Genomic DNA, 25,980 nt, shown 5'->3' on the forward strand with positions numbered 1-25,980 from the left:
TTCCTGAAACAGGCATAGCTGTGGGTGAATTTAGAGTCATAAGTGCTGTAATTTCAGGAAAAGGAAAACTAAGTAAAGTTTAAAGAAGCATTTCTGGCACTCTTCCATAGCCACAGTCACAACAGTACACAAAGTTTACAACAAGAAAAACATGTTAGAAATCCAGTTATTCAGCTTACTTGTAGCTCACACAAACACACATTAAGACACTGATATAGAATTTTTTTCTTTACCACAAAAGCTTGGAATCATCTTAAACTGGGCATCATTTATGACATTTCAGCACCTAAATGTACACATGCATAACCTCTAATGGTGATAATTTCACAAGCACGTGTGTTGTACTACAACAGATTAGCTAAAAATCAGATTTTCTCTCAATGTCTTCAAGATTAATAAAAAGACAATTATAAAATATGGGATATACACTGAAATACTCTTATTAATCAAGTCCCTTTCCCGTTTTACTAGCTGATCCCCAAAAAGCCTCTGATTCTGTTTTCAGGGAGCCAGGGGCTAGGTGAACCATACAGAATTGAGTCACACACCTAAACTTAACCATCAGCATGGGAAGACAAGAACTTTGCTTGCAAACTCCTTTAACATGGCATAGTTATGTTAAATGCTTCCAAATAGCCAGGTTACAACTATATTAATTTCTTATATTTAATGCCTATTGTAACAACATTTGAACAGCCACTACAAATCTGCTTTATTTCTTTATTTCTTTTGGAGATCACTGTAGAAAGGACTATCCCATTATAAACTGGAAGTTGCTCTCCATAACAGAATTATAAAAAAAAAAAAAAAAGGTTTTGTTTAAATAACTAGTATTTACATACAGCCACATTTGAATTCATGAGTTTTTCTAAAACAAGCTTCATAAAACTCTCTTCATCCAATCAGGCTTCCATAATTACCAGAAAAGCCAAAAGTAAATGATGTAACAACAGAAAATGTAGTTTATATGAAGCTGCTCTAGGACAGTGAGCACAGAACAGCCTTACTTGTTGACTTCTGTTACTTCTGAAAAAATTAGACTGCAGTTGGACATAACGTAAACTTCATTATTCAAACGATGAGTTCATAACCATCTCCTACTGTCTCAGAAATGTAACTATGTGGTTGGTTATCAAAATAAGAAATTTCATTTCACTATCTTAGTAAGTACCACATTTCAACCAGTTACTTCCCCCCTTCATCATCTGCTGAAAGATTAACATGCCCAGAGAACCAGAACATGAAGTTAGGTTCAGTTAGTACCTCAAAAAGGCCACAAAGAATCACTTTGTTCATCTCCTGGTAGTAAAAAAACCAACAGATTTGCCTCACCAATAAATCCATGCATCTCTTACCATGCAAGCCTCCATGAGAGCAGTGTGCATTTCATCTGTCTTGTGCTCCTGGTCTGCACCAGCTTCCAGCAAGAATCTCACCATTTCTAGATGACCTGTACAGAGAAGTTACTTAACAGATAGAAACGACTTTCATCAAGTACATTTTGCAACTACCATAAAAATGTATTAGCATAATATAAGTAAGGCAACAAAAGGCCACGTTACAACACTAGAAGTCCAGCATGTCCATATCTATACATTCAAAGTCCACATAAACCTAGTAACAATTTTTATAAATATCATCTGATTCACTTCATGACTAAAGTGATGCATCTACAACATGCATTCCTTGAACTGATAGAGCTGAGCAGTGCAAACATCAGATTGACAAGGGTAGTTCATTATGTCTTAACAGTTTCCAATTTCTTCAACTAAAGAACATCAGGATGTTTTGTTTAGCTTGGAGGGATTTTTCTTCCTCTTCCCAGTCAACACTAAGAATTTAGGGTTACTGTGCTTATAAATTGCATTGTGAACAGTCCCTGAGATCACACCAAGACTTATGGAATAAAATATATAAGACAGATGGACCTTCACACATAGCATTTGTAGAATCCATCTGAATATTTCCACCATAAAAAAACTTAATGCAGTTTGCAAGTATTTACAACCTACCACTCCATTAATTCACAACTATCACTTTCCAAGTCCTGTAGGTATGTCAAGCCCACTCAACTCTGCTACACAGTCATGACTGACTCAAGAAGCAAGCACATAAAATCAAGTCAGGGGAAAAAAAAAAAAAAAAGCTGCTTTAAGACTGAACATGAACATAGGATACTGACCACTACGAGGCTACACTGACTTTTCACCCTTCCCCCTTTACTTGGGAGAAGCTTGTGACATCCTTGGTTCTAAGCATCGTGTCATCCTACTACAAGAAGCAAGCAACATGAGAAAAATCAGGATAATATCACCACTTCCTAAAAATGACATTTAGAGCAACACAGAAATTCATGGGATACAGACAAGAGGTATGGATGAGAAGAACATAAAACCTTGAACGTCTTCACTTCTATTCTGCTTGGTATAACACAAAACTGACTTGAACACTTTTTAAAAAAACAAAAAAAACAAAAAAACCTGCTCTCCAAGAAAGCTTGTGATTCAGAGCTCAGGCACACTTTTTTCAGGGAGGAGATGGTTTAAAGTCCCACTCCTCTCTTTCAAACAAAGCCTCTGTTCTGATAATCACCACAGAAATAAACTACCATGGCTTATGAAGATGCTCAGTAATAATGCACAAGGATTTTAATCACGATTTTATCAAAGCAGAAGAAAACAAATGTAAATGAACAATTACAATTTTGAAGTGCAAAGTCCTTTAAACTATCTGACATTTCTACACCTACGCAGAGTAACCTGCAAAATAAGTTACATTACAGAAAGTTTATTGTACTCATTCTGTATAAAGTATACATCCTCTTGCTTCACAATTAATTTAATTGAGAAAAAAAAAAACTTACCATAAGGACTCAGAAAAAGTTTTCTATCTTAACGTTTATTCTACATATTAACCATCATCTTACAGTACGTACATGCTGTGCAGCATCCCAGCCAATATAAAAACATATGAAAGCGTGTATTTATAGTGCTAAAATAAATTTCATAATACACAGCAAGGCACAGTAAATACATGTTTCAAGAAACATTCCACACTTAAGTAAAAGCCTTGGTACCATACCTTTGTAACAAGCCAGGGTAAGCGCGCTCTCCTTAAACTCATTGGAATGTGTATTTATGCCAGCGCCATTTTCTAACAGCACTCTGGCCACTTCCACATGACCAGCACTTCCTGCTTCCATGAGAGGAGTGTGACCATTTTCATTATGGTCCTCAATACTAGCGCCCGATTCCAGCAGTACTTTCACAACATCAACGTAGCCTCCAGCACAGGCATATGTAAGAGCTGTATTGCCTAGAACCAGAGGAGAAAGATTTTAAAGACAGAACTCTAAATCTGACAGAATTCCTACAACGGAAACCTTATATTTCATTCATCTGATCACATTTGTTGGGCTAACTACCTTCCAGAACAAGTTCTTTTTTTATTTTAATTTGAAGTTTCAAACCAAGAAACTGCTTGAAAGGACGAAGGGAAAACAAGCAGGTAACTACACGAAGTAATTCAGTGTTGACAAACTGAAGATCTAAATGTATCTGGTGACTGAAAATTCTCTTCCCATTTCTCTCTCTTGGTTAATCCCAACTTGCACGACAAAACCTCATCACCTTTCTTGTTAAATCAGCAGGGATGTACTAGATGGCTAAAAGAAAAGCTCAAAGCAAGGAGCAACATGAACTACTGCTTCTAAATCAGATCTAAAACACCTGTGAAGGGCTAGTTCACAAGGTCCACAGGCTTCACTAAGAGATGAAAAGAATCCCCATGAAAAAAAACTCACAAAAAAATCCATATGAACAAAACAGTCAATGAATCCACAATTATGAAAGGCTTTAAAAAAAAATAAAATGCCAGAGCAGTATTACTAACTTGGAACTGCTTAATTAAAAAAAACCTCCACACACCTGTCTTATACCCCAATTTTTCTCATTATTTAGGGTTAATAATCAGTTATTCAAGGCTGCACAACAAAGATTTCCAAAAGACTACAAGCTACTAAAACACAACCCGCCAAGGTGGCACTAAAAAAGGCCCTCTTCTCAAGTTTTTTTGTATTCTCAGTTAAGTAGACCTTCCGTCAGATAATTTTGAGTATATCAACTTCCAAACTGTGCTTAACATACTGTGCCACAACAATTCACAAATCCCACATATCTAGAAGTCTCTAACTTAATCCAATTACTTATGTCCAAAACCAACTTATATTTTAAAACTACCTAAAAAGGATAAGTAAAGTAAGTTGTAAAACATTAAGGAAGAATTCTGTTTATAAAAGTTGATTCTCAACTGAGTGTGTCTTACAATTTTTTCAGATCAAGTGCTAGTATGCAGCAAATCTCAGCTTTCCAGTTGTTTTCAACAAGTTCCAACACCTATTTACCTGTTGATGACTGCGCATTCACATCAGCACCATGAGCTAGCAGCAGCTTGACAATTTTGACATGTCCACCATTAGCAGCAGCCATTAAAGGTGTTATGTCTCCTTTAATACCTCGGTCCTCTACATTAGCATGCATTGCCAGAAGAACCTGTGAACAGAAGGAAGATCAACAGCCTTGGGAAGTGACAAGGCTGAGCGTCAACACGGTCAAAAAGTTACACAACCCCCACACCTTCACAAAGAGGTTTATGCTAGAAACTTTGAAAAATAAGCACAAAATGCACCAGCCACATGCAGCTGCGTGCAAGTCTTCACCTGTCAGTTTACTGATGTTTTCTTCTATCTTAACACCACCTTCAAGTACATAAGTGTTAATTCAACACCTACCTATTTTTGTATAAGATGCACAAAACAGTTAAAAAAGAACCAACCTGTGCAAGCTCATAATATCCTGCTGAGCAGGCTAAACAAAGGAGGCTTTCCCCTTCTTCTGTGTGCTCGTTCACACTTCGTCCTTCAATTAGCAACTTCCGCACAGCATTTACATCTCCTTCTGAACAAGCCTCTGCCAAGCTGCGGCTAGTAAGATAGAAAGCATTGGGAAGTGAAAACAGACCTCACTTGAAACGCTTTCTCTACATGTAGAATAACAAGTCCAACATGCCAACAGGATGCAGTTAACTAAAAAGAAAGGACAATCTAAAAAGCGTCAACTGTTAATTTGATGGTGGCATTAATCATGTTATTATTTTCCAATCCAAGGTTATAACTTAAACGTGCAGTGCAGAATGACCGCTTTGCTTACCAAGTTCTGCAACATATACAGGAAAAGCAGGGAACATGCTCAGAGAGGACACGATCGTGGGCCTGATTTACCCTCAGCACATGCACTGTGTGACATTATATCAGAGTACGAAGCCTTTTTTACAATCACTTTTCGTTTTGAAAGGCTATTCCTACAGTACTAGAAACAAATCACTGCTCATTTATATTATTAATCACTAATAGCATACAGTCTCCATATATTCCTGTTTCGTAGCACCAGTTTGAAAAGGTTATGTTCTACTCATTTTCTAATGTAAGGTACAAAGAAAAGACATGATTTGAACAAAAGTTCAATGAAATAATACCCAACTGAGTACTATTTTTTAGTATTCCATTCCAAATCTACAAGCACTCAAAGTCGCATCTTCTTTTATTCCAGGTGCTTGAGGACAAGGAAATCACCAGCCTTATCACACTTTTCCCCAGCACTGTAACTATTAAACTAAAACAACACCCTTAAGAAAATGGCTTCACTTCTGCCACGTAGCATAGGACAGAAGTTATGGAATTTTATAACAATTCAATGGTTTCATTGTGGCCCTAACTCCACCCAACAAGATGGGCAATGTTCTCCTGGTTTGGTAAACCCTAAGAGAACTTCTGGTTCTCACATCACTTCTTCGTTTCTATCACTAATTCTGTTTCAGTCAAAAAAGGGTTTACTGAATGCATATTCTCAATTACTCTGAAACAATGTATACAATGCATTCACTCTTACAAAGCAGAAACTTTTACAGTAGAAATTCAAGCCTGACAAATTTTCTCTCTCTTCTCCATGTAACTGTATCAGTAATAAAAAATTCAAATCTTTTTAATTTGGGTGACTTCATTTCACCCACCACCCTTTCACCTCCTATCCATTTAACAAGTCCTATCAAAACAAAATTAACCATAAATGGAATGCAAAAATAAGATATTTTACTGAAATTTTTTGCAAGCCTCACTATTCAACATTAATAATTCTTAAAACACATGAGATCTGAAATAGTTACTCGTTTAGCATGGATCAAATTATAAGTGCTTCTCATAACCAGGACTCCTCTATCATCTGTGCTACCAGACCGAGTTTTTATATATGGAAAAATATTTCTTAAATGTAAACTGCTCAACATATTTTCCACATTTTCTTCTACTTCCCATATTCCCTGTCTTAGCAACTTTGGTAACAAGAGCATGCAAAGAAGAGCATCAGACACAACAGCAAATTATTCTGCTCTTCTTTAAATGCCCTCATCAGCGTACTGTAACTGTTCTGAGTCACTTGGTATACAAAGAATAAACCGTCAACTAGAAAAGGGGAATCCAGTAGTTCCTACTAACAGTTTGATTCTTTTGTACCGAAACACAAATAGAGCCTAGGAAAGAGTCATCTTTTACTCCTCCCTCCAATATTCAGCAATCCAGAATCCACTGAGTGCCACAGAGCCTCCCAAAAAGCAGAAAGGCTTGGCCACCCCTCTGTTTAAGGTCCTACCCAGATGACAACTTGGCACAAGTTCCACTTGGAGTTTCATCATTTTGCAGCCAGAAATACACAAGGAAAAGCCCCACCATTAAGTAGCACACAACTACAGTATAAAGCATGGCTTACTTGTCCGTCTGCCCTGCATTTGCTGTGCTTTCTGCTCTCATCCGGGTAAGTGCAGCAGCAGCTTCATCCAACGCGCAACTGACCGAAGAAGTCAGTCTGCGAAGCACCTCAGGATCTGCGAATGCTTTACCATCAGCAGTCGATAGTTTACCTATTCCTTCCATGATGCCAATGTGCAACAAGTTGGTAAGCGTGCCAGGAAAGGAGGAAACAAAAAAGTTGAAACTGAGCCTACAAGATTCCTTGACAGAAGCATTCCAAACATAATGAATTACAGCTTCCAAAACTGAAGGGATTAGCTGTTTAAAACATTCATTTATAAGCTGCACTCAGACATGATGCACATGAATTAAACCCTCTAACCATCTAAAACACTGTTTTTCAACTAGTCATTATATGCAACTCATGTTTTTCATACATCCGTATTACAAAACAAAGCCTCACTGAACAGTGTAGTTTTTGAGACAAGGCTGCAAGTCTAAGACTGGGTGTTAATTTTTTTCTGAAGTTTCTATAAATCCAAATTTAGAAGAATCCTATTAGAAGCACAATGTTCATGTGAAATTAATTTTCAAAAATTCAGACCGTTTTAATGAGTTCCTCAGTCATCCCTGACTTGCACAACATTACCACATTCACACTGCTTTGCATTCTGCATCTGTATCATCCTCATACGGATTAGACTTATGAAAGCCGTTCCAGTGTAGGCTCATGTGTTAGTGCATTGGGATTAAACCTGGATGGGACACGAGTACTTACCTGCAGCTTCAAGTAAAGCTTCTAATCTTGCCTGGGTTTCTGGATCTACTGTCCTCAGGTCAGCACCATCAGCAGTACTTGACAAAAGCAATTTGGAAGCTGTTTCCAACATAGGGTTTTCAAGATCATCCTGATCCAGGATAAATGATTCCACCTGAAAAATAACAGGTCTAATCTCAGAAGAATGTAACTGACCAACTTCCAATTAATGCATCAAAAAATGTAACTGCAATGCAGCAGGGTTTTTTTTTGTTTACTTGTTTTTTGTTGTTTTTTTTTAATACTTAATTTACCAAACCACCCTCAGCTGACTCAAAATGATATTATTTCTCCATTTGAAGCAATGAGGTTTTTGAAAATCATATACAAGGAACATTCCTCTAGGAGATCCATAAACTATGATGTTTATAAACTAACAACTGAACCATTTATTAGATTCCCAAGCTCATGTTGAAACACCATTCCTCTCCAAAGCTCAGTATCAAAAATCCACTTCTTCCACAATCAAAAAACCTACCCAGAGATAAGACTGTCCGGCAAATAAACCACACATCAACTATCCATGCTTCATTAAAGACTCCAAACTTACAGTAAAAGCAGCTACTGTCTGTAACACAGCAGTAATATATTTCCATACAGAGTACAGTTTATCAAGATAAAGTAAAAATTATTTTATTCTTAAGAATGATTTATGTCTGTCCCTAAAGTTTACAAGCAGTCTCATGAGCATCACAAGTTCAGATTCCTGCAGATAAATGCCCTAAGAACATAAGGGCAGACAAAAAGAACAACCAACTCATCTTAGGACTCCTGAAAGGTCTCCTCCTCTTCCCATCTCTTCCTGCATACAAGCAGAGAGCTTACATCACAGCTTTTCCTTCTAAAACTTGTCTTCACTTCCCCAGCACAATCAAAACTTTGTAGGAATGCTATTAGAATTTAGCTTGAGGACAGACACCTTGTTTGTTCAGGAAGCTAGGCTGAGAACTACTTGCAAAAATTACATTATCACCTAATGTATTCCATTAATAAATACTCACACATGCTACAGCATTCCAACTTGTAAACTGAAGACAGCCTCTAGTTTTCTCCTCAGCCTATGTCAGTCTTGCCAGGGCCTCTACCTGGTCACTGCCAGCTCCGCTCCACACACCTACTTGACCATTTTTAGACCAGTTCATCTGCAGACCTGCTATTTGTCTTCTTCCTAGAGACCAAGCCTGCTGCAGCAAATGAAAGGAACTACTCCACCATTCAGGAAGAAAGAGACAGATTGCATTGCTGGAAATGCAGATTACTGAGAAGCTGAAAGGCTTCTTGGCTCTCTCAACATCAGAAATGGAAATCAAGATCAACCCTGCATCAACTAACTAATAAAACTCACCTGAGCAAAGTATTTAATGGGTCATGGTTCTTCCCAACATGATACAAGTACTTGCTAAGCAATAATTCAAAATACAAAAACATTCTCATGAAACTCAGATCTCTTCCCCTGACATTGGGTTTTTTGTGCAGTCTGTTTCAAACAGAAACATCTTCCCATTTTCCTTCTCCCTAATAACGTGAGCACTGTGTGATAAAAGCAAGTAGCCTCACCTACAGCATACTAGGAAAAAGGTGAGAAAAAGCAATCTACGTACTAACAACACAGTACCATTAAAACCACAAGTCATCAGGAGAAAATGTATTCTGTAGAACATTTTGGATAAGAGTCATATAATGCGCTCTCACTTAAACACTGTTTCAGAGTAATGCCTCAAGAAATGAAATGTATTAACAGCTTATTTTAGACTATTTCACAACATTAAATATAGCTGGATTCCTTTCCTAAGAGATTCATCTTCAACCTATGGGTTGCAGAACTTTCCAGCAGGCTAGCAGTTACACCTCTCTCTCTAATTGCCCTTTCTCTTAAGGGTGTTTCATTAGCTCTACAGTTTTGTTTCTCAGCCTGTTCAGCATGACACCGCATCCAATGCATGACAACAGTGGTAAAAGTTTTTCTAATAGTGGTGAATAAATCTGCATTTTGGTAGGTGAAATTTCTGTTTTCTTTTTTTTCAGAAAATACCACATTCTCTGCAGATGCAAGAGACTAAAGAAAGCATTTCCATTTGCTAGCCCGAGTAAACAGACACTTCCTTTAACAGTCTCCAGATGTATATTATTTTCCTTAACTAAAAACGTGTGGAAGAGTACATGCATGCTCCACCTCACATATCAGAACAATCAGTCTAGGTTCTCAGTCGGCACTTCTCTGATCACACAATACTGTGACATAATCCAATTGTTCGGACAGCCCCCAGCACAAAGTCTTTTACAAGATTTCTCCTTCTCTCTCACCCGGCAATAAAACCTCATGTTCTGTACTTGTTTATCTTTGCTTTGCCCAGAATGATTTCTAGGGAAGCTGATGCTAATACCGATCAAAAGGGCGGGGGGGGGAGGGGGAGGCAAGCAATGGAAATTCCAAGTTTTGACTGCTTCTTAACTAAACAGACTTGTTTTGATGCATTAAATACAAAAAGAAATTTTAAAAGGGCCCAAGAACTGCGGTTAGTAGGTGTATTAATCCAAACCTCAAAGAAGTTTCACACTGCAAGTACCCCAGCACCAGTCACAGCTATTATTTTTGTAAGCAGAAAGCAATCCTTCTAAGTATTCCAAGTATTGAGATACTAGATTCAACTGCAACTTTCAACACTGCACTTTTATCATCTCCACATAGAGGTGACAAAGCTTCACAATATCAAAGCTGAGGGCTGCCCACACACTCCCAAGCCTCCTTCACAAGCTCTCATCTCTGTATACAGATGGGCGCTTCTGTTTTCCAAAACACAGACTCAAAATCCTATCTACTCATTCATCCTCTCGTTTTGGAATGACCGTTAGCAAGGAAAACAAAAGGAGCTAAGTAGGAAAGATAGCACAAGATTTCTTTGTTACTGGTCTAGAATCAAGAGGTGTACATTTCTACAGGAAGTGTATTTTATGAGCAGGGAAACAGCTTTGCTTTCATAAAAAACAGCACTTTTAGTACTGTTCTACCATCTAACACACACAGATATCTCAACTAGAGAAAAGCAGATCTACAGGACTCTTGTGCCTGTATGCTCAAGAAAGTTGTGAAGTATTTCAGCAATTCCATATTTTGACTGCAAACTGCCAGATGCTGAACGTGGATTTCACTGTGCAATAGCAGACCCCCTGGAGACAGGATTCAGTTCCTCACCATCTCTCCTGTGCAAATCATATGTATGTAGAGCCTGCCGTGGATACACAGTGTTGATATCCCACCTTGTTTCCCCTATATGAGTATCTTCACAGTCAAGACATGCCTCCATATGGCCTCACACAGCTGCAACAAAGTGCCAAACTTATCCTGCAGCTTTCCTCCAAGTAGAGCTTTTTACACAAAAATTGACCAGGAGCCCAGATTCATTTTAACACCTTCCTAATTTCATGTCAAGCCAGGTAGAAAGGAAGATGGAATACCAATCTCAACTACGTCACTCATTGCCCACGCTGCCGAGATAGAAATCCAGTACTCAACAACAAACCAAGTCCTCAAAAACTACATCAACTAAATATAAAGCTCATGGTCTCATTTTACTACCAAAGTCAATACATTATATCCAAACTAACATCATAAGCCTAAAGTGACAGCAACTTCAAACTTACTTTCAGCAGAAGTGCCTGCCACACATGGCTAACTTGGTATGAGAATTCTTCATGTAAATAAACACAAAGGAACCAGTATCACACATCCAAGTACAGCACCGTTGAAATCTGATCAGACTGTACAACTTCACTGCCAAGAAATTTTGATATTGCTTGATGCAGTGCAATGAAAGACCCGCAAGATCAGAGCTAAGCCTTTCTGTTACACTAGTGGTACATTTAAAGTGTTTCTTACATGTCTGTCTTCATGCACCTCTAATACTTGCAGTATTCTAACTTCCAATGCCACTACCTGTAAGCTGTGATGCTCTACGGTGAGCTCATAACAGTAGACATCAAAAGAGACACTTGAAATTTTGTTTATTAACAGTGGTAGAAAACAGTTCAATAAGCACCACCTACTAAAGTCCTTAGCACTGAATATCAAAAGACTATTATTTATCCATCTAATCACTACATGGCTGCCATGAATAGCTCTGCTCATTAGCCTACAGAGCATCTCTGGCATTTTTCACTGGTTTAAAGACTTTCCCCTCGATCTGGCTGTCTCAAGGACAACCCGGAGGAATTAAAAAAAAAAAAAAAAGTTCTAACCAGTCATTTTCTCAGCCCTACGTTATGTTACACAGCTATGAGACTTTATGGGCCCAAGAAGTGCATTTTGCAGATTCCATTCCACTGCCCTTCTCCCTAAGGACACCCTGTAAGTACTCTGTACTTACTGCTTTCCAGCACTTTGAAAGAAATTAACACAACAAGCATTTAAAACACCATTCTCCACATAAATTACAAAAACCAACATCACACTACTGTAACATATGCTATCCAAAAGCTGATGCAGAAATAGAAGGCAGCAAGCAGTTGCTACAGTCTGTGTGCATTTAGGTACACAGGCGTCAACCCAGTCAAAATACTAAAAAGCACAAAGCCGTGCTTAGGCCAAACATCAGCATCATCGTCTTGGAAAAAATGCACATTCCTAGATGTTTTTTCAGACAGCACTTGCAGTCTGAAACCACACAATACAATATTCCCCGATCTTACATGCAGACATGCCCAAAATAGTAGCAAACATTTTATACAAAAACATGTTTCAAGTAGCAAAGTGAAATCCAGTTTCACTGTCTAGCAGTCAGGGTGCTAGCAACAGACTTAGAAAGCTGTGAACGAGCAAGCTGCAGTCATTAACATAATAGGATGAAACGTTTTTAAGCTTCAGTATTCAAGCTTCATAAATAACATCATCTGAAACCTGTTTTGGATGAACCCAACAAGCCCAGACAAGTATTTCAAGAGGCCTCAAAACACCTTGTCTGACAAAATATTTTCTTTGTGGGCATTTTACTTCTCCTTGGGGGTGGAAGGTGGCCCCTGATTTTTAGGGCCTTACAATTTAAAAGCCAACTTACTTTGCCACTGCTGACAGATCACTCCTATGCTTTTTGTCTTCTATTAGGCATGGATTCCTGATTTGGTATTTGCTAAATCTTTGCCTTGGCAGTGGAGCCTTTGGTGTTTGACACGCAGAGGCTGCCAAGGGCTCCTCAGAGAACAAGGAGTATGAAAGCTCTCTGAAGAGCGCAGCACACAAAGAACAGCCAGCTGCTACTGCCATGCAGCAAACCTCAGCACCTGAAACTGACCTGAATTGAGAGGCTTTTTTATTATTTCTTAGTTAGTTACCTAAGGGCTAACTGCCAATTTCCAAGAGTTGCAAAAATTGATCTCACGGCTGTAAAATTTTTGGAGGGCAGTATTAAGGTTTTAGAGAGAACATGACATTTAACACAGATTTGCAGGCCCACAAGGTATTGCAACGCCACCTTCAGACTGAAACTACAATCATTAGCAGCTCTGTCAATAGAATTTTGTCCCACTTTCAGAAGTCACCAGCAAGGAAATTTCAGATTCTTTATGCTCTCAGCTAAAGCGATGCTCCTTCAATGAATGGATCCGATTCACACGAGGAACGCCCAGCAAAACAGCAGAGCTTGACCCACCAGCTTCCTGCTGCACTCTAGCAACTCAGATCCAAGTTAATCTCAGCTTTCGCTACAGAACAGTTTTAGCTCCCACACCTCCAACAGTGGCGAGCTAATTATTTCTATCCCTGTCATTCACCTTTTTAAGACCACAGATTGTTTTTTACAGCCACTGACATTTACTGATTCAGGGCTGGACCCAGAGCCTTTCCCTCCTGCAAGCCCGACAAGCAGGGCTGGCCAAGCAGAAAGGGGGGCACACACAGCTAGTGTAAAGACAAATAGTTTCCTCAAGATGACAAGCTTACACAATTCTGCAGTCCAGGATCAGGAGCCCTGCCAGGATCTTCACGTGCCTGTGCTTTTATCAAAAACGGCTCCTAAGTATTTTTAGCTGCTGAACAGCTCCACTGAGCATCTGTTGATCACTTCCCACAGCCTTGGGGATTACTGTCAAATCATTCAAAGTTACTGCACAGGAAAAAAAAAAAATAAACACATTCACACACATCCACACATGTCCTTCATACAACTTTAGCAAGCATCCCTTTAAAATTAGAAATACTTTCTATCACTCACTTATGAATATGCCCTACAAATCTTATGCAGACCTTGCAACTGATATCAGAGGAATTGAAACAATATCTTAATGCAACAATGAAGACCAATTTTGATTAATAATTCATGAAGTTTTATTTGCACGTTACTCCTAGATATTTTTGACATGTTTTGCATCTTAGTCATTCAATGGTCAAAGGATTCATAAGGGAAAAAGGTGAATGAATATACACATATTGCATAGCAATATACAGCTATGACCTGGCAAAATCCTATCATCTATTTGTGGCATTCATTTCTTACTTAGGCATCCAAAATCTAACACACAAACAAACAATTCAAGAACTCTGCTAGATATGATTCAGAATTCCATCCTCTTTTTAATTTCAATGGGCTACCCAAGCCTTTACACCCAGCTTTCAATTAAGCATGTGAAGAAATACCCTGGAGTTTTATCAGTAGAAACTCATTATTCCTAATGTACTCCACAATGCCCACACACTGTCCACACTGCACTTTTTATGCGTCTTAGTTGTAAACTCAGTGAAAGCTTAGAAGTTTTCTTCAGATCCTCGTGGCCCATGGCAAAGTAGTAACTGCACACACCTCCCACCCCTCACCCCGCTGCCTTTCAGCCCTCAGAACATGGCTTACACTTTCAACATACATTAACCCATCCCAACTGAAAGGCAACTTACTGAAAAAAACCTATGTTGGTTTGAAATCCTAAGGCAAAGCACTCTACTTAGCATACCCCCCAAAATGAAACTGTGGCCATCGATTTTGACTTGATAAAACTAAACATTAAGGAAAAAAAAATTGCATTGTTTTACCTTTTCAGCTAAGGCAATGTTTTCAGGTGTAATTACTGCTTAGGCCTGAAGCCATTTGAAAATAAAATACTCTTATGCTATCAATACTGCATCATACTAAAAAAGCTCCAATTAAAACTTGAGAACAATCATTTGACAGAGGCTGTCATTTTTCCGGGGTCAAAGCAAATCACCATCACTTAACACGACACAGCTCTGAGGTAGAAGTGATGATCTGGGTATTTACAAGAGATACTATTTTTCTTAGATAAAAATCAAAGTGCTTGTTACTGAAAAGGCCAAGTGAATCAGACTACCCTGACCACTTGATTTCCATCTCAGGGTTTTTGTGTTTTTCGTCGTATCTATTCTGAACCAGAAGCATGTCATTGTATGATCCTTCCTTATCCTACCCCGCTACTACAGCAGTACTGCCAGTGTACACAAAGCCTTAGAGCAGTGTTTCTTTCCTGTGAAATGAGGACTGCTTCCCTTTATCTTGGGATGGATGATTAGATCTCCTGTCTAACATGCCACAATCCTCCCGAAATCAAAACGCCTTGTTCAGCAGAAATCTGAAGTCTAGCAGCTGGAATATCTCTTCATTGTCTTCTTTTATATTTCCATCAACTGCACACTCCAGTCCTCTCACTGCTGTTGTATAGAAGCAGGGGGAGGGAATGACAAGATTAACAGCCCGTGCTGCTGAAATGGCATAACATTGTCCTCATGACTGGCACCAACAGAGTTTCTGCTGCAGGGACACCTGCATTATTACTGCAGTGTTTCTGATGACGAGACAGGTGCTGATGTATTTGCAGAATTCCCTCCCCTCCTCTGTAGCTGATCCTCAGACAAACAACAATAAAAAGAGAGAGATGCAGAGTGAAACGCACAGCTACAAGAAAGCTGTTACTGTGGAACTACCAAGAAAAAGAGACCTTTCGTTTAATATTTTATTTTCCATGTCAGTCCTTTCCAAACATTTGGCATACTTCCACATTAAGCAAATTTATGTGTTAACTGCTGCTCAGCTGCAATTGTGCACACAAGAAAGAATTCATGCCAACAGAAAAACACCATCACCTCAACTCATCATCTCAAATTCACTGCTCCAGTATCACATTATTTGGGGGTGAGGAGAGGGGAAAAGCCACAAGAACTGCAAGTTAAGCCTCTGGCATGATGTCACAGCATTAGAAAACATCTGCAAAAAATTTCCTCTAAAACTACCCTGCCATTATGCTTCTGGAAACCTAGCTTCAAACAAAACTCACCTAGATGCAATACAAAGCTGATGAGTTCCTTCTCCACTTGAACACAGGTATACACATCCAATCCCTCCTCCTGCCCCGAACCCCACAAAACTGAATATAAACATTTATTATCAATCACCTCTTTTGGCCTGTGCTGGTGAAGAACTCAGCAAGTCAAACTTCCTTGACAGTATACGAGCAAAATTCACTTAACAGACTGTTCATATCTGCAGACCAAACCAGAAATATCGTAGCCTAAAACAGAAGCACTGACATAAACATATCTTCAACAAAGGCTGTTCCCATACTGTTGCAGAATCACCATAGAACCTGTTTTCTGAAAGAAAAATATCCCTGTCTACAGAGAAATACTACAGCAGAGCTCTTGACCAGAGTCAGTTTTTCTGGCCCAAAGCAAGTAACCTGTCACATCTCCCCAGACTATAAACTATCAATCAGAAACAAAGAAGGGGTGCACGTAACCACAAAGTGAGAAGATAAACAACCAAACCTATCACACAGAATCACAGAATGGCCAGGGTTGGAAGGGACCTCAAGGATCATGAATCTCCAACCCCCTGCCACATGCAGGGACACCAACCTCCTCATTTAATGCTAGACCAGGCTGCCCAGGGCCCCATCCAATCTGGCCTTGAACACCTCCAGGGACGGGGCATCCACAACCTCCCTGGGCAGCCTGTTCCAGCACCTCACCACTCTCTCTGTAAAGAACTTCCCCCTGACATCCAACCTAAATCTCCCCTCTCTCAACTTCAAACCATTTCCCCTCGGTCCTGCTGTTATCTACCCTTTCAAAGAGTTGATTCCCCTCCTCTCTGTAGGCTCCCTTTAGGTTCTGAAAGGCCGCAATGAGATCACCCTGCAGCCTTCTTTTCTCCAGGCTGAAGAAGCCCAGCTCCCTCAGCCTGTCTTTGTAGGGGAGGTGCTCCAGTCCCCTGATCATCTTCCTGGCTCTCCTCTGGATCCTCTCCAACAGCTCCCTGTCTTTCTTGTACTGGGGGCTGCAGACCTGGACACAGTACTCCAAGATGGGGTCTCACAAGAGCAGAGTAGAGGGGGACCAATCACCTCCCTGTCCCTGCTGGCCACTCCTCTTCTGATCGAGCCCAGGATACCATTTGCTTTCCGAGCAAATGGTATCCTGGGTTTATAGTAGCAACTCTCTCCCATTGTTGCTCCAAAGCCCGATGCCATGGTTCGACAACTGCAGCCCCCTAAGACTCTCTCTCAAATACCTGATGTAAGCATCACTAAAGCTACTTAACAAATTACTTATAGGGCTGCACAACCCCAAGTCTACCCATTACAGCTGTAAAAAGCTCAGAGGACGTGTTACACTGCCTCTGACCACCCAGCCATTTCTGCAGGCAGGCAGGCTGTGTCACAGGCAGTGTAAAAGAAGCCTTCTGCAGCAATAATCAGTCTGCTGGAGCTCTCACTGTGCCAAAGGACAGCTCAAGGTCTCCACCTCCAGAGATCAGCCTGCGCTTCCAGCACGCCCTCACCACCATGGACTCAGACTGACCCACAATCCTGACACAGCAAGCTCTGATCTATCGGTCAGCCAAACACACACAGAGAACGTAAGTAGCAGAGAACAACTTAGTTGCATGAAAGAGCTTTCAGTTTTGTCACTCATTATATAAAAATTGCCAGTACATTAAGCATGGCTCTGCTCTGAAGAGATTTTGGATGTCTACCTGAAGAGTACCTCAATTCATAGTGACACATCTCCAAACAGCTGCCTTACTGGCAAAGGCCTAGGCAGCTCTGCAGTGTGCTGCTACATCCCAGTGCTTGCCACCTGATTTTCGAGGCACTAATTATTTTCTTAAGCCTTGCTTAAGGAAGGGGAGCTGGCAAGAAACAGAAAATCCCGTGGGAAAGGCTGGTCATTTCTTCTCCACTGGACTCACCTTTTGCCTTAATTGCACACCACAAGGCTAGATTTAATGGACGCCTTTTCAACACAAGCATTTCCAACCCCAAAACAAATCTCCCTGCTACACAGATCACACAACCACTCGTTTATAACCTTCACACATTTTTTAAAACGACACCTGAGGAAGACTGAGGAAGAGGAGAAAATGTGAGATACCAGAAGCATAAATGCATTGTTTCGGTTCTGTTACCTCTGTCAGAGCCAAGCTTGAAATCCCAATCGCCATTTATTGTTATCACCAGTTAACTTCAGGGGCTCACCTGCATGTTTGTCACCTGCAGAGTCTTCAAGGAGAAGCATCTTGAGCTTTCTTTTCACAGCCCGGTATGCAGCCATTTCTCTGCCACTCTCTAAGGCTTTGTTAGAACAGATCGAGACCTTTAACTAATCCTCTGAGAAGGGAGTTTATCGCAGCTTACCACAACTAAAGGTGGCCCAGCTTTTCACAAGTGCTTTTACTGGCCCAAAGCACTCTGCTGCGGTTTCAGTCCAGAACTGCACACACCCATTTGTTTCCAACTGAAGAAGTTGTTTTCCTAAGGATTTTAGATCAGCACAGCTGAACAATGGAAGCACGACATCATAACTTTTACATAGACAAAGCCAGCAGAAATGAAGCTGTATGTAGGAACAGCACTGCAGGCCTCGCCTTCACCCAGATTTCCTAACAGCATAGTTAAATGCCAAGAGCACTTCCCTCAGATTTGAGCACAGACTCATTTCTTGCAACGAGGCCTCAAATGACCCAAAACAGCTCCTCTGTAGTCTATGCCAAGGAAGCTGCTGAACTTACCAAATTATCCAGATTCAGAGGAGAAAGAGGGCAGGCATTTATTCATACCAATCAAAGACGAGACCACTCTCGATATACACAATTTTAACAACATAATCTTACATCCATTCCAAACATAGCTTCTAGAAAGCAAGCCTCCACTAACACATCTACCTGGTGAGTTTACACTGCCAGCACACCGCACTCACAAGGTTCAGAAGAGAGGAGAACACTGACTTCCTCAGCCTCCACGATGAAATGCTGTAGATCTGCTGTGCTAAATCTGCCAGAAAGCGTTTCTCGGTTGGCCCAACTTTCAACAATTAGCCTCGTCAGCTTAGCTTCTCTCCTCCCTGCATGGGAGAGCGACTACACGGGTGTTGTACAATTCCCTCCAGGAGCTATTCCTTCTGTTCCTTAACTGTTGTCAAGTGACTTGCTTCCTGCTTATTTCTTGATTCCGATCGTAATGCAAAACAGATGACAGTTCACATGATCATTTAGGCCACAATACCTCCAAACACAACACAACTCTGTGGTGTGGGCCAAAGTGTACAACGCAGAAAGACCTCCATTCCCTGAAATTCCTGATGCACAGATAAGCCATTAAGGCAACAGCATTTTGCCTCGACAAAACAAGAAGGTAAGTGACCTGTGCTTGTCCATGTATTTTCCTCTCCACGCACACAAAGATACAGAGACATATAGATTGATCAGATCACAGAACAAGAGAAATTATAAGAGCAGAAATTAAACAGCTCTTACTATGTCTCAGCATGTCCTAGTTACCCTCAAGACTAGATCTCAGAACTCCTGTTGTCTAACGTACTGCTCTACTAAACACTACATCCCTATAAAACTCCCTCCCAACATTAAGCATCCCATGCAGCTACTCCATGTCGTGCAATGAGAGCTGCTGACTGCTGCAGAAATGCGTGGCCGAAGCTGTACACATCCACACACTTGGGCTCCCTGCTACAATGACAATGGATAGATACAATACGTTCCTCTCACGGGAAAAAAGAACCTGTTTTGGGAAAGCAGAAATCTATCAGAGTGCATATTCCAACAACTGCACATCAGGCACCGGGCCCACAGACACAAGAAGGTCGCAGAAGTTGATTCTATCCCTCACTGTGGCTACTGAACATAAAACAGTGAACAAGTGAACTGCACTGCCTAACACCAGTTGTTTCTGTTTCAGAAAAGTTTTAAACTGCCGATGTGTTTGCTTAAACAAAATTGGCAAGAAATCATTGCCATACAGAAGTACTTTCTATTGGTTATTCTTTAGAATAGCACTCTGCAAAGATGAAGCAGCAGCAGGGAACAAGAATACGTGGAAGAGGGACAGAAGTGCATAAACAGCTCTTCTGTCTCAGTCCAACTCAGAATTCCCTTTGGCATGAATGAAACTCATGCGTGCATGTACTCACCCACAGCAACAGAATGTCCTGGGTTGAAAAGGATCACAATGATCATCTAGTTTCAACCCTCCTGCTGTGTGCAGGGTCGGCAACCACCAGACCAGGCTGCCCAGAGTCACATCCAGCCTGGCCTTGAATGCCTCCAGGGATGGGGCATCCACAACCTCCTCGGGCAAACTGTTCCAGTGCTTCACCACCCTCTGTGTGAAAAACTTCCTCCTAGTATCTAACCTAAACCTCCCGTCTCAGTTAAAACCATTCCCCATTGTCCTATCACTATCCACCCATGTAAACAGCCCTCCCATTTATATGCTTCCTTCAATACTGAAAGGCATGGATCTAAAAGAGTACAAGAACACTAGAACAATTTTCTTCAAGCAATGTAATGTGTAGCCTAGCTTAGCCAGTTTTTCTTTAGCTTGATCAAAGTGATTGATTAAAGCAGTATGGTGCACTGCATAAGTACAAGACACCTACAAAACTTCTTGCAATTTTAGGATGTAGCAATATGCTGTCCCTTGAAGTAAAAACAAGAACGAATTGCATATATGCTCCACAATTCACGTTTCCTCATGATAGATGGCAGCCTCTTAAATGAAAGCTGCCTGATGCTGAATTAGTAATACAAGACAACACATACATAGAAATAAGAAAAAAGCGCACCGGAAGGAGATACTTACAAGAAGGACAAATTTCTCAAACATATCCCTATTCATAAAAAGATTATGGCATAACCAATAGTTGCATTTTATTTCCAGCATCTTAATGTTAAAGCACAAATGCTATTCCATGTGCACCTGCAGGCTCAGGTACCATTTCCTTCCATCAACTTCAACGCTAGAGAACAGTCATGAGATAAACCAGGCTGCTATTGCTTAAACACTGCACCATCACAGCAATGCTGAAAACGGTTCTACAGAATGGCCCCTTAAGAAACAGGCTTTATTTCAGCTGAGATTAGTGAAAAGGGCTCATCCTAAACAATTTAAATGATGTATAAACAAGTTACACCATTTTTTTTCCTGTAAAAATGACGATAACAAACTTGCTGGTGTGCACTGCCTCAAGAAATTGTGTGGTCTGCACCCTATTTAATACACTGTCTTCAGGGATAGGAAACTAGATAGCAGAGTTCCTTTGAAGACATCTACTTTTCTGCCCGTAGTTAACCTGCTGAAGACTCCATTCTACATCCCATATGAGGAAGGACAGCCACATCAAACTATCACATGAAGAATTTTATGAAAATAACCAAATATATTTTGGGAAGATAGGACTCGTGATATCAAGAGCTTTGACATTACTTCAGGTTGCTCCAGTTTTGTTAGTTGGTATTCATTTTTGTCTTACAAACAGAGCAAAAGCAGTGCAGCTGTCCTGAAACAACTGACTGCACTGGAAAACAGAAATGAAGGCCAAAAAGAACCCCCCAAAGCATCAAATGTAATACTGATTTCCTTTACTTCCCATTGGTTAAAAAAAAAAAAGCGCCACTTTTCTGCATTTACAATTGAGTCTTTTGTTCAAAAAGGGAGTTGGTATGGCCTTGTTTGCCACCCTTCTCTTCTGGAGAGAGGTGAGAGGATAAAGTTACAGTAGGAAACCACTGAGTCCAGTGTCTGATCAGAATTTTCATAGTTACCACCTGGGGAACTGAGCACAGCGGAAATCATTTTGAGTAACTTCAACTCATTTGGTTCAAATTCTCTCTCACAGGCTTGATAGCCACTGATTTTCTCCCCCACAGTACAAGGCATTATTAAGCATACCTAACAAATAGAGGACAGCTTGGTTTGCTGTGTTTAGCACATTCAACTGAAAGCCTCGCCACACTGAACATATCTGAACAGGGTTGTTCTTTGTTTTTGGTGTGTTTTTTTTTTCCACATATGGTAAATTAATCAACTTGCAAAGGAGCACAGAGGAAGCATAACTACTTGACCAAATCCAAATATATCAGTTTTTTTCTGAAAAGAGGTGGTCTAAAAATTGAGGCTTCCGAGTAGAACGAAGACAGTAACTTTAAGGGAAGCTCTTTCTTCCCACCGTTTCCTCCAGCACCCCAGACAGAAAAGTCACACGTGAAATTCCCTCAAGTCCCTACTGCCGTTTTGATTTCTACTCTTTCTGCTTCTGACCACATCTGTTCTAATTGCACCTGAAGGCATTTTAGCTTATTCTTATATGTTAATATGAATACAGTTCCAACAACAGCTTCTCGGTAGGACATGCTGCAGCATGAATCAAGTTTTTGCTCCTTCTTTTCATCACTTTCAGCTACATTCATATCACAAATAAAAATGCCAGTACAAAGCTGCTTTTCAGATTACAAACTTGTCCACAGTGGGGGTCAGGAAAAACATCTTTATTCCTAAAACAGCATTTCAGATGTTTAAGTCTGTCACCTAGTAACATGAATGTTGCTATTAAGTGAATTAACAGACAAAACTCTGCAAGAACTGCACAGCACAGAAAGTAATATCCACTAACTGATAGAAATCAATGTTTATACAAGTCACACTTCTCAAAGGATTTTGATGCTGAGGCACTGTAACAGGTTGTTTTGAGTATGAGTTACAGCTTTGGTGCATGTGACTTCCTGTCAGCCAACAGAGCTAGCAAATTCCAGCACAGCAAAGAACTGAAGAGACTCTATATGTGTGCAGGAAAAAAAAAGGCAAAAGTACCTTAGTCAGGAGAAAAACTGATGTGTTTCTACAAAGGTTTAAAGGAGGGACACAAGAAAAAAAAAAAACAACAACACAGAAATAAATTCACCTAGAACACCTCAGTTTTCTTTTTGTTTTGGATCAAATGTCTAGTTTCAACTAAGTGATTAGCAAAAAACAGCTGGGTTTAAAAGAGACTTTTGCAGACCAATTCCACCTGATAGTCAAGTTGAGGCCTTCAGTGAAGCTCTCAATTAGCAGCCTGCTCACTGGCAGACACAGCCATTTAACAACACTGACCTTTTCAACAGCAGCTGTCCAGGTACAAAGTCATTTACTGCCTTAAAGCTTCTCACATAAGAACTGTGTTTTCATATTACTGTACAAAGAACGAGCCGTTACTGGAAGATGATAAACCAACAGAACAGAGAAACAATCGCTTTCAGTTGCACCATCAGGCTTGTAATCTCTTCCTACAAGCTGAGCAGAAACAGCTGAGAATTCAACGAAAACACATCCACCAGCTTTTCTTTCTTTCTTCCAATAAAAACAGTCCAGCGCAAGCCACTGAAAATGAGCACCTTGCCCTGTTACCCAGTCTTACTAAATTAATAGTATAGGGAAAAGTAACACAAGGCAAGACTTCCAAAACACAGCTGTTTTGAGGCTTAAACAATAGACAAATGCTCAGATGAGGCTGCATTTGGGAGAAAGTAGTTCCAAGGGAAAAGATTCCTGTTTTGCTTGAAAGCACAAGACAACACTACAGATGGAGCCCCAAGGGAATCAGCTAGGCAACATCACTGCAGTTTGCACTCACCTCCATGAAGCTGCAAACACAAGGGCTAGCAGGGCCTAGGTGGTTGCCATCACTTCTGTTCTGTCAGACTGACACTATTCTGTCAGCTCCGTGGAAACATGAGAAGGCAGCAGCACAAGGGGTTTTTCACTACACAACTCACTGATCTACTATGTACCTATTTCTATAAGCAGTTTGGCCAGCAAGCCCACAAAGACTCCAGGACCACTCTTTTCCAGCTGGTTCAAGAAAAGGGCAATAAATGTATTCTTCCATTAATATTTCCCTAATCTTGTGCGACTCTGCTAGCTAAACAAGGGCATGGTGCAAGTTCTAGCACCCTGCTGCATGATTCTCATATTAAGATCCTTCCTACTCATCTTGCCCTACAGGTCATTTGGGGGAATTAATACCACCTGATTATAAGATGGTCGATCAATTCAGCCTCGCTGTTACCAGGTTCAGCTTGACTTCAGGCTAATCCTCCTCCATGAAAAATATCTCAAATGAGCCATTTTTAGTTTCCTTCTGAACTCGCTCACTTGGCACGATTTCTCCTGGGAACAAGGCAGTGCCATATCCTGAAACAGCAACCAACCTGCTTTTCTTAAACTGTAAGTGAACTAGAGTTACAGCACGAACAACTAATTCCTGATTGACAAAAGGTGACTAACAAACCAAGGTCATAAAGCTGCAGTAGATGCATCCCAACACTAAGTTCAACCCTACCTCAGGGCATGACACAACATCACATCTTCACTGCATTACAGCAGGCAAAAGTCCAGCTCTTCCAATGCTTAATGCTGCATAACTACATTCTTGGTGCCTTGCCATGATATTCCACTCAACTTATAAACCTACATGTGTGTACATGTGTGCGAGAGAGACTGGGACATCACAGCATTTAAGCAGGTTCAAAGATTTTCAAAGACTGACCCTTAGAAGAACCATCACCTTGGATCCAGGCAGGAACATAATCTTTCAACATTCATTGCCTGTGGCCCAAACTTAGTTATGTTGCTTTAAAAAGCAAAACAAGACTACAGAAGTGTTACAACTTTCTTGAAAACACAACAGAATAGTTGCTCTGACAGAAAATGCATGAAAAATTGCAATGAATAGCTAGGAAATACTGTAGTTATTAGTAGCCAAGGTTGACTTCATATAGGAGAACTTTTTAAAAGAAAGGGAGGACTTAAATGAAATCAAACAGGCAAGATGACAGAAACTAAAAGAAACAGAACAAGAAAAATACTAGCCTAAGAGCTAAAAAGATTTCAGTTAACGCCCCAAACAACAGCACTGGAGTATAATTCCACCCTAATTTTCAGACAGAAGACTGCAAAGTTTATAAATATCAAAAGCCTAGATCTGTTAAAAATTGCATTGCAGAGCCCCCTGATCTCTGGATGTGCATGAGACATTATTCTTGTATTTAACGGTTAACCATTTGCATTTCCTCCTATCACTACTCCACCGAGCACCTATGTACTCAAGCAGAGTTGCCTCCGCTTACGTAAAGCTTCTGCTCACTACTGAAGCCATGGTTCCACTACCTGCACTACAGCTGTACTAGCTGTGATGGGGATGATTGCTTTGCATTATCCTGCCATTCACCAACATCACTACCATATCAGCCACATGTAAAGCAACCAAAGTAGGATCTTCAGAGCTGGAAAAACAAAAACAAAATACCCTTCACCACTGCTCTAGTACAAAGGTAAGAGTCTTCTGCAGGTAGGAAAGACTCCCCATATTACACTAAGAAATTACATTTTGATCGTAATCGTTTTTAGTTTCAAAGCAACAAAGGTGATAAATATTTACCTTACACAAAAAAGTTAAAGGATTTTTTTGTTGTTATTCTAAATACACTTAACTAAAGACATTAATAACGAACTGTCAAGTGGGCTGGAACTGCACATCCATCCGTTTCCGTTAAGTCAAGTGCAGAAACTTTTAAACAACCTGAAGGTCAGAATATATGGCACCTTCCCTTGACAAGTATTAAAATATCACAGGGAATATAAATTCACCCCTCCACTTTCATAAGCTTCCAGCGTGCTTTCCTTACACTACAATGCAGACTGTATCCTCATCTGTCAGAAGGAAACTTATCTTCTTTTCACCCAGCAAAGAAAATGTTTCTGTTGAATAACTCAAAGTGACAAAAGAGCAATTCTTGCTTTATGCTTCTATTTGAATTCCACATTTAGGTCTCCTGTAGCATAGTTATTCCTCCACTAGAACAAACAAGCCAAAACCTGAAATGTTATACTGACACATACACGCACACAAAAAAGCTTTGTCATCAGCTAAGTCACACGTTAACAGGGAAGTATTGCCAAGATACACATATCAGAAGAACCAAAGAAACAAAACCAACTGCAGATGAACCCCATGGCATTTAAATTTTATTCAGCTGCATTCCTTTACAGTACTTTCAATACCAAACACAAGTAATGCAGTCAGGACACTGTTCAT

At 40.2% G+C, this 25,980-nt stretch overlaps 1 protein-coding gene across 9 annotated transcripts in view; it reads right to left on the reverse strand.

Annotated features, from left to right (window-relative positions):
* Positions 1–25,980, reverse strand: part of ANKRD17 (ankyrin repeat domain 17) — an 81,814-nt gene that overhangs the window by 36,108 nt on the left and 19,726 nt on the right. For 8 of the 9 annotated variants that reach the window (XM_090139094.1, XM_090139093.1, XM_090139091.1 and 5 more), the window contains 6 exons: positions 7,578–7,731; positions 6,819–6,975; positions 4,834–4,981; positions 4,403–4,550; positions 3,082–3,315; positions 1,356–1,450 (listed from right to left, as the gene is read on the reverse strand). In XM_090139094.1, coding sequence (XP_089995220.1) covers positions 1,356–1,450; positions 3,082–3,315; positions 4,403–4,550; positions 4,834–4,981; positions 6,819–6,975; positions 7,578–7,731 — 936 coding nt within the window. Of the gene's footprint in view, positions 1–1,355; positions 1,451–3,081; positions 3,316–4,402; positions 4,551–4,833; positions 4,982–6,818; positions 6,976–7,577; positions 7,732–23,517; positions 24,412–25,980 lie in introns of those variants that run through there. The other variant, XM_031596800.2, reaches the window with a different exon arrangement.

Source organism: Phasianus colchicus, chromosome 4, assembly GCF_987193195.1.
Source record: "Phasianus colchicus chromosome 4, bPhaCol1.hap1.1, whole genome shotgun sequence".
Classification (NCBI taxonomy): Eukaryota; Metazoa; Chordata; class Aves; order Galliformes; family Phasianidae; genus Phasianus; species Phasianus colchicus.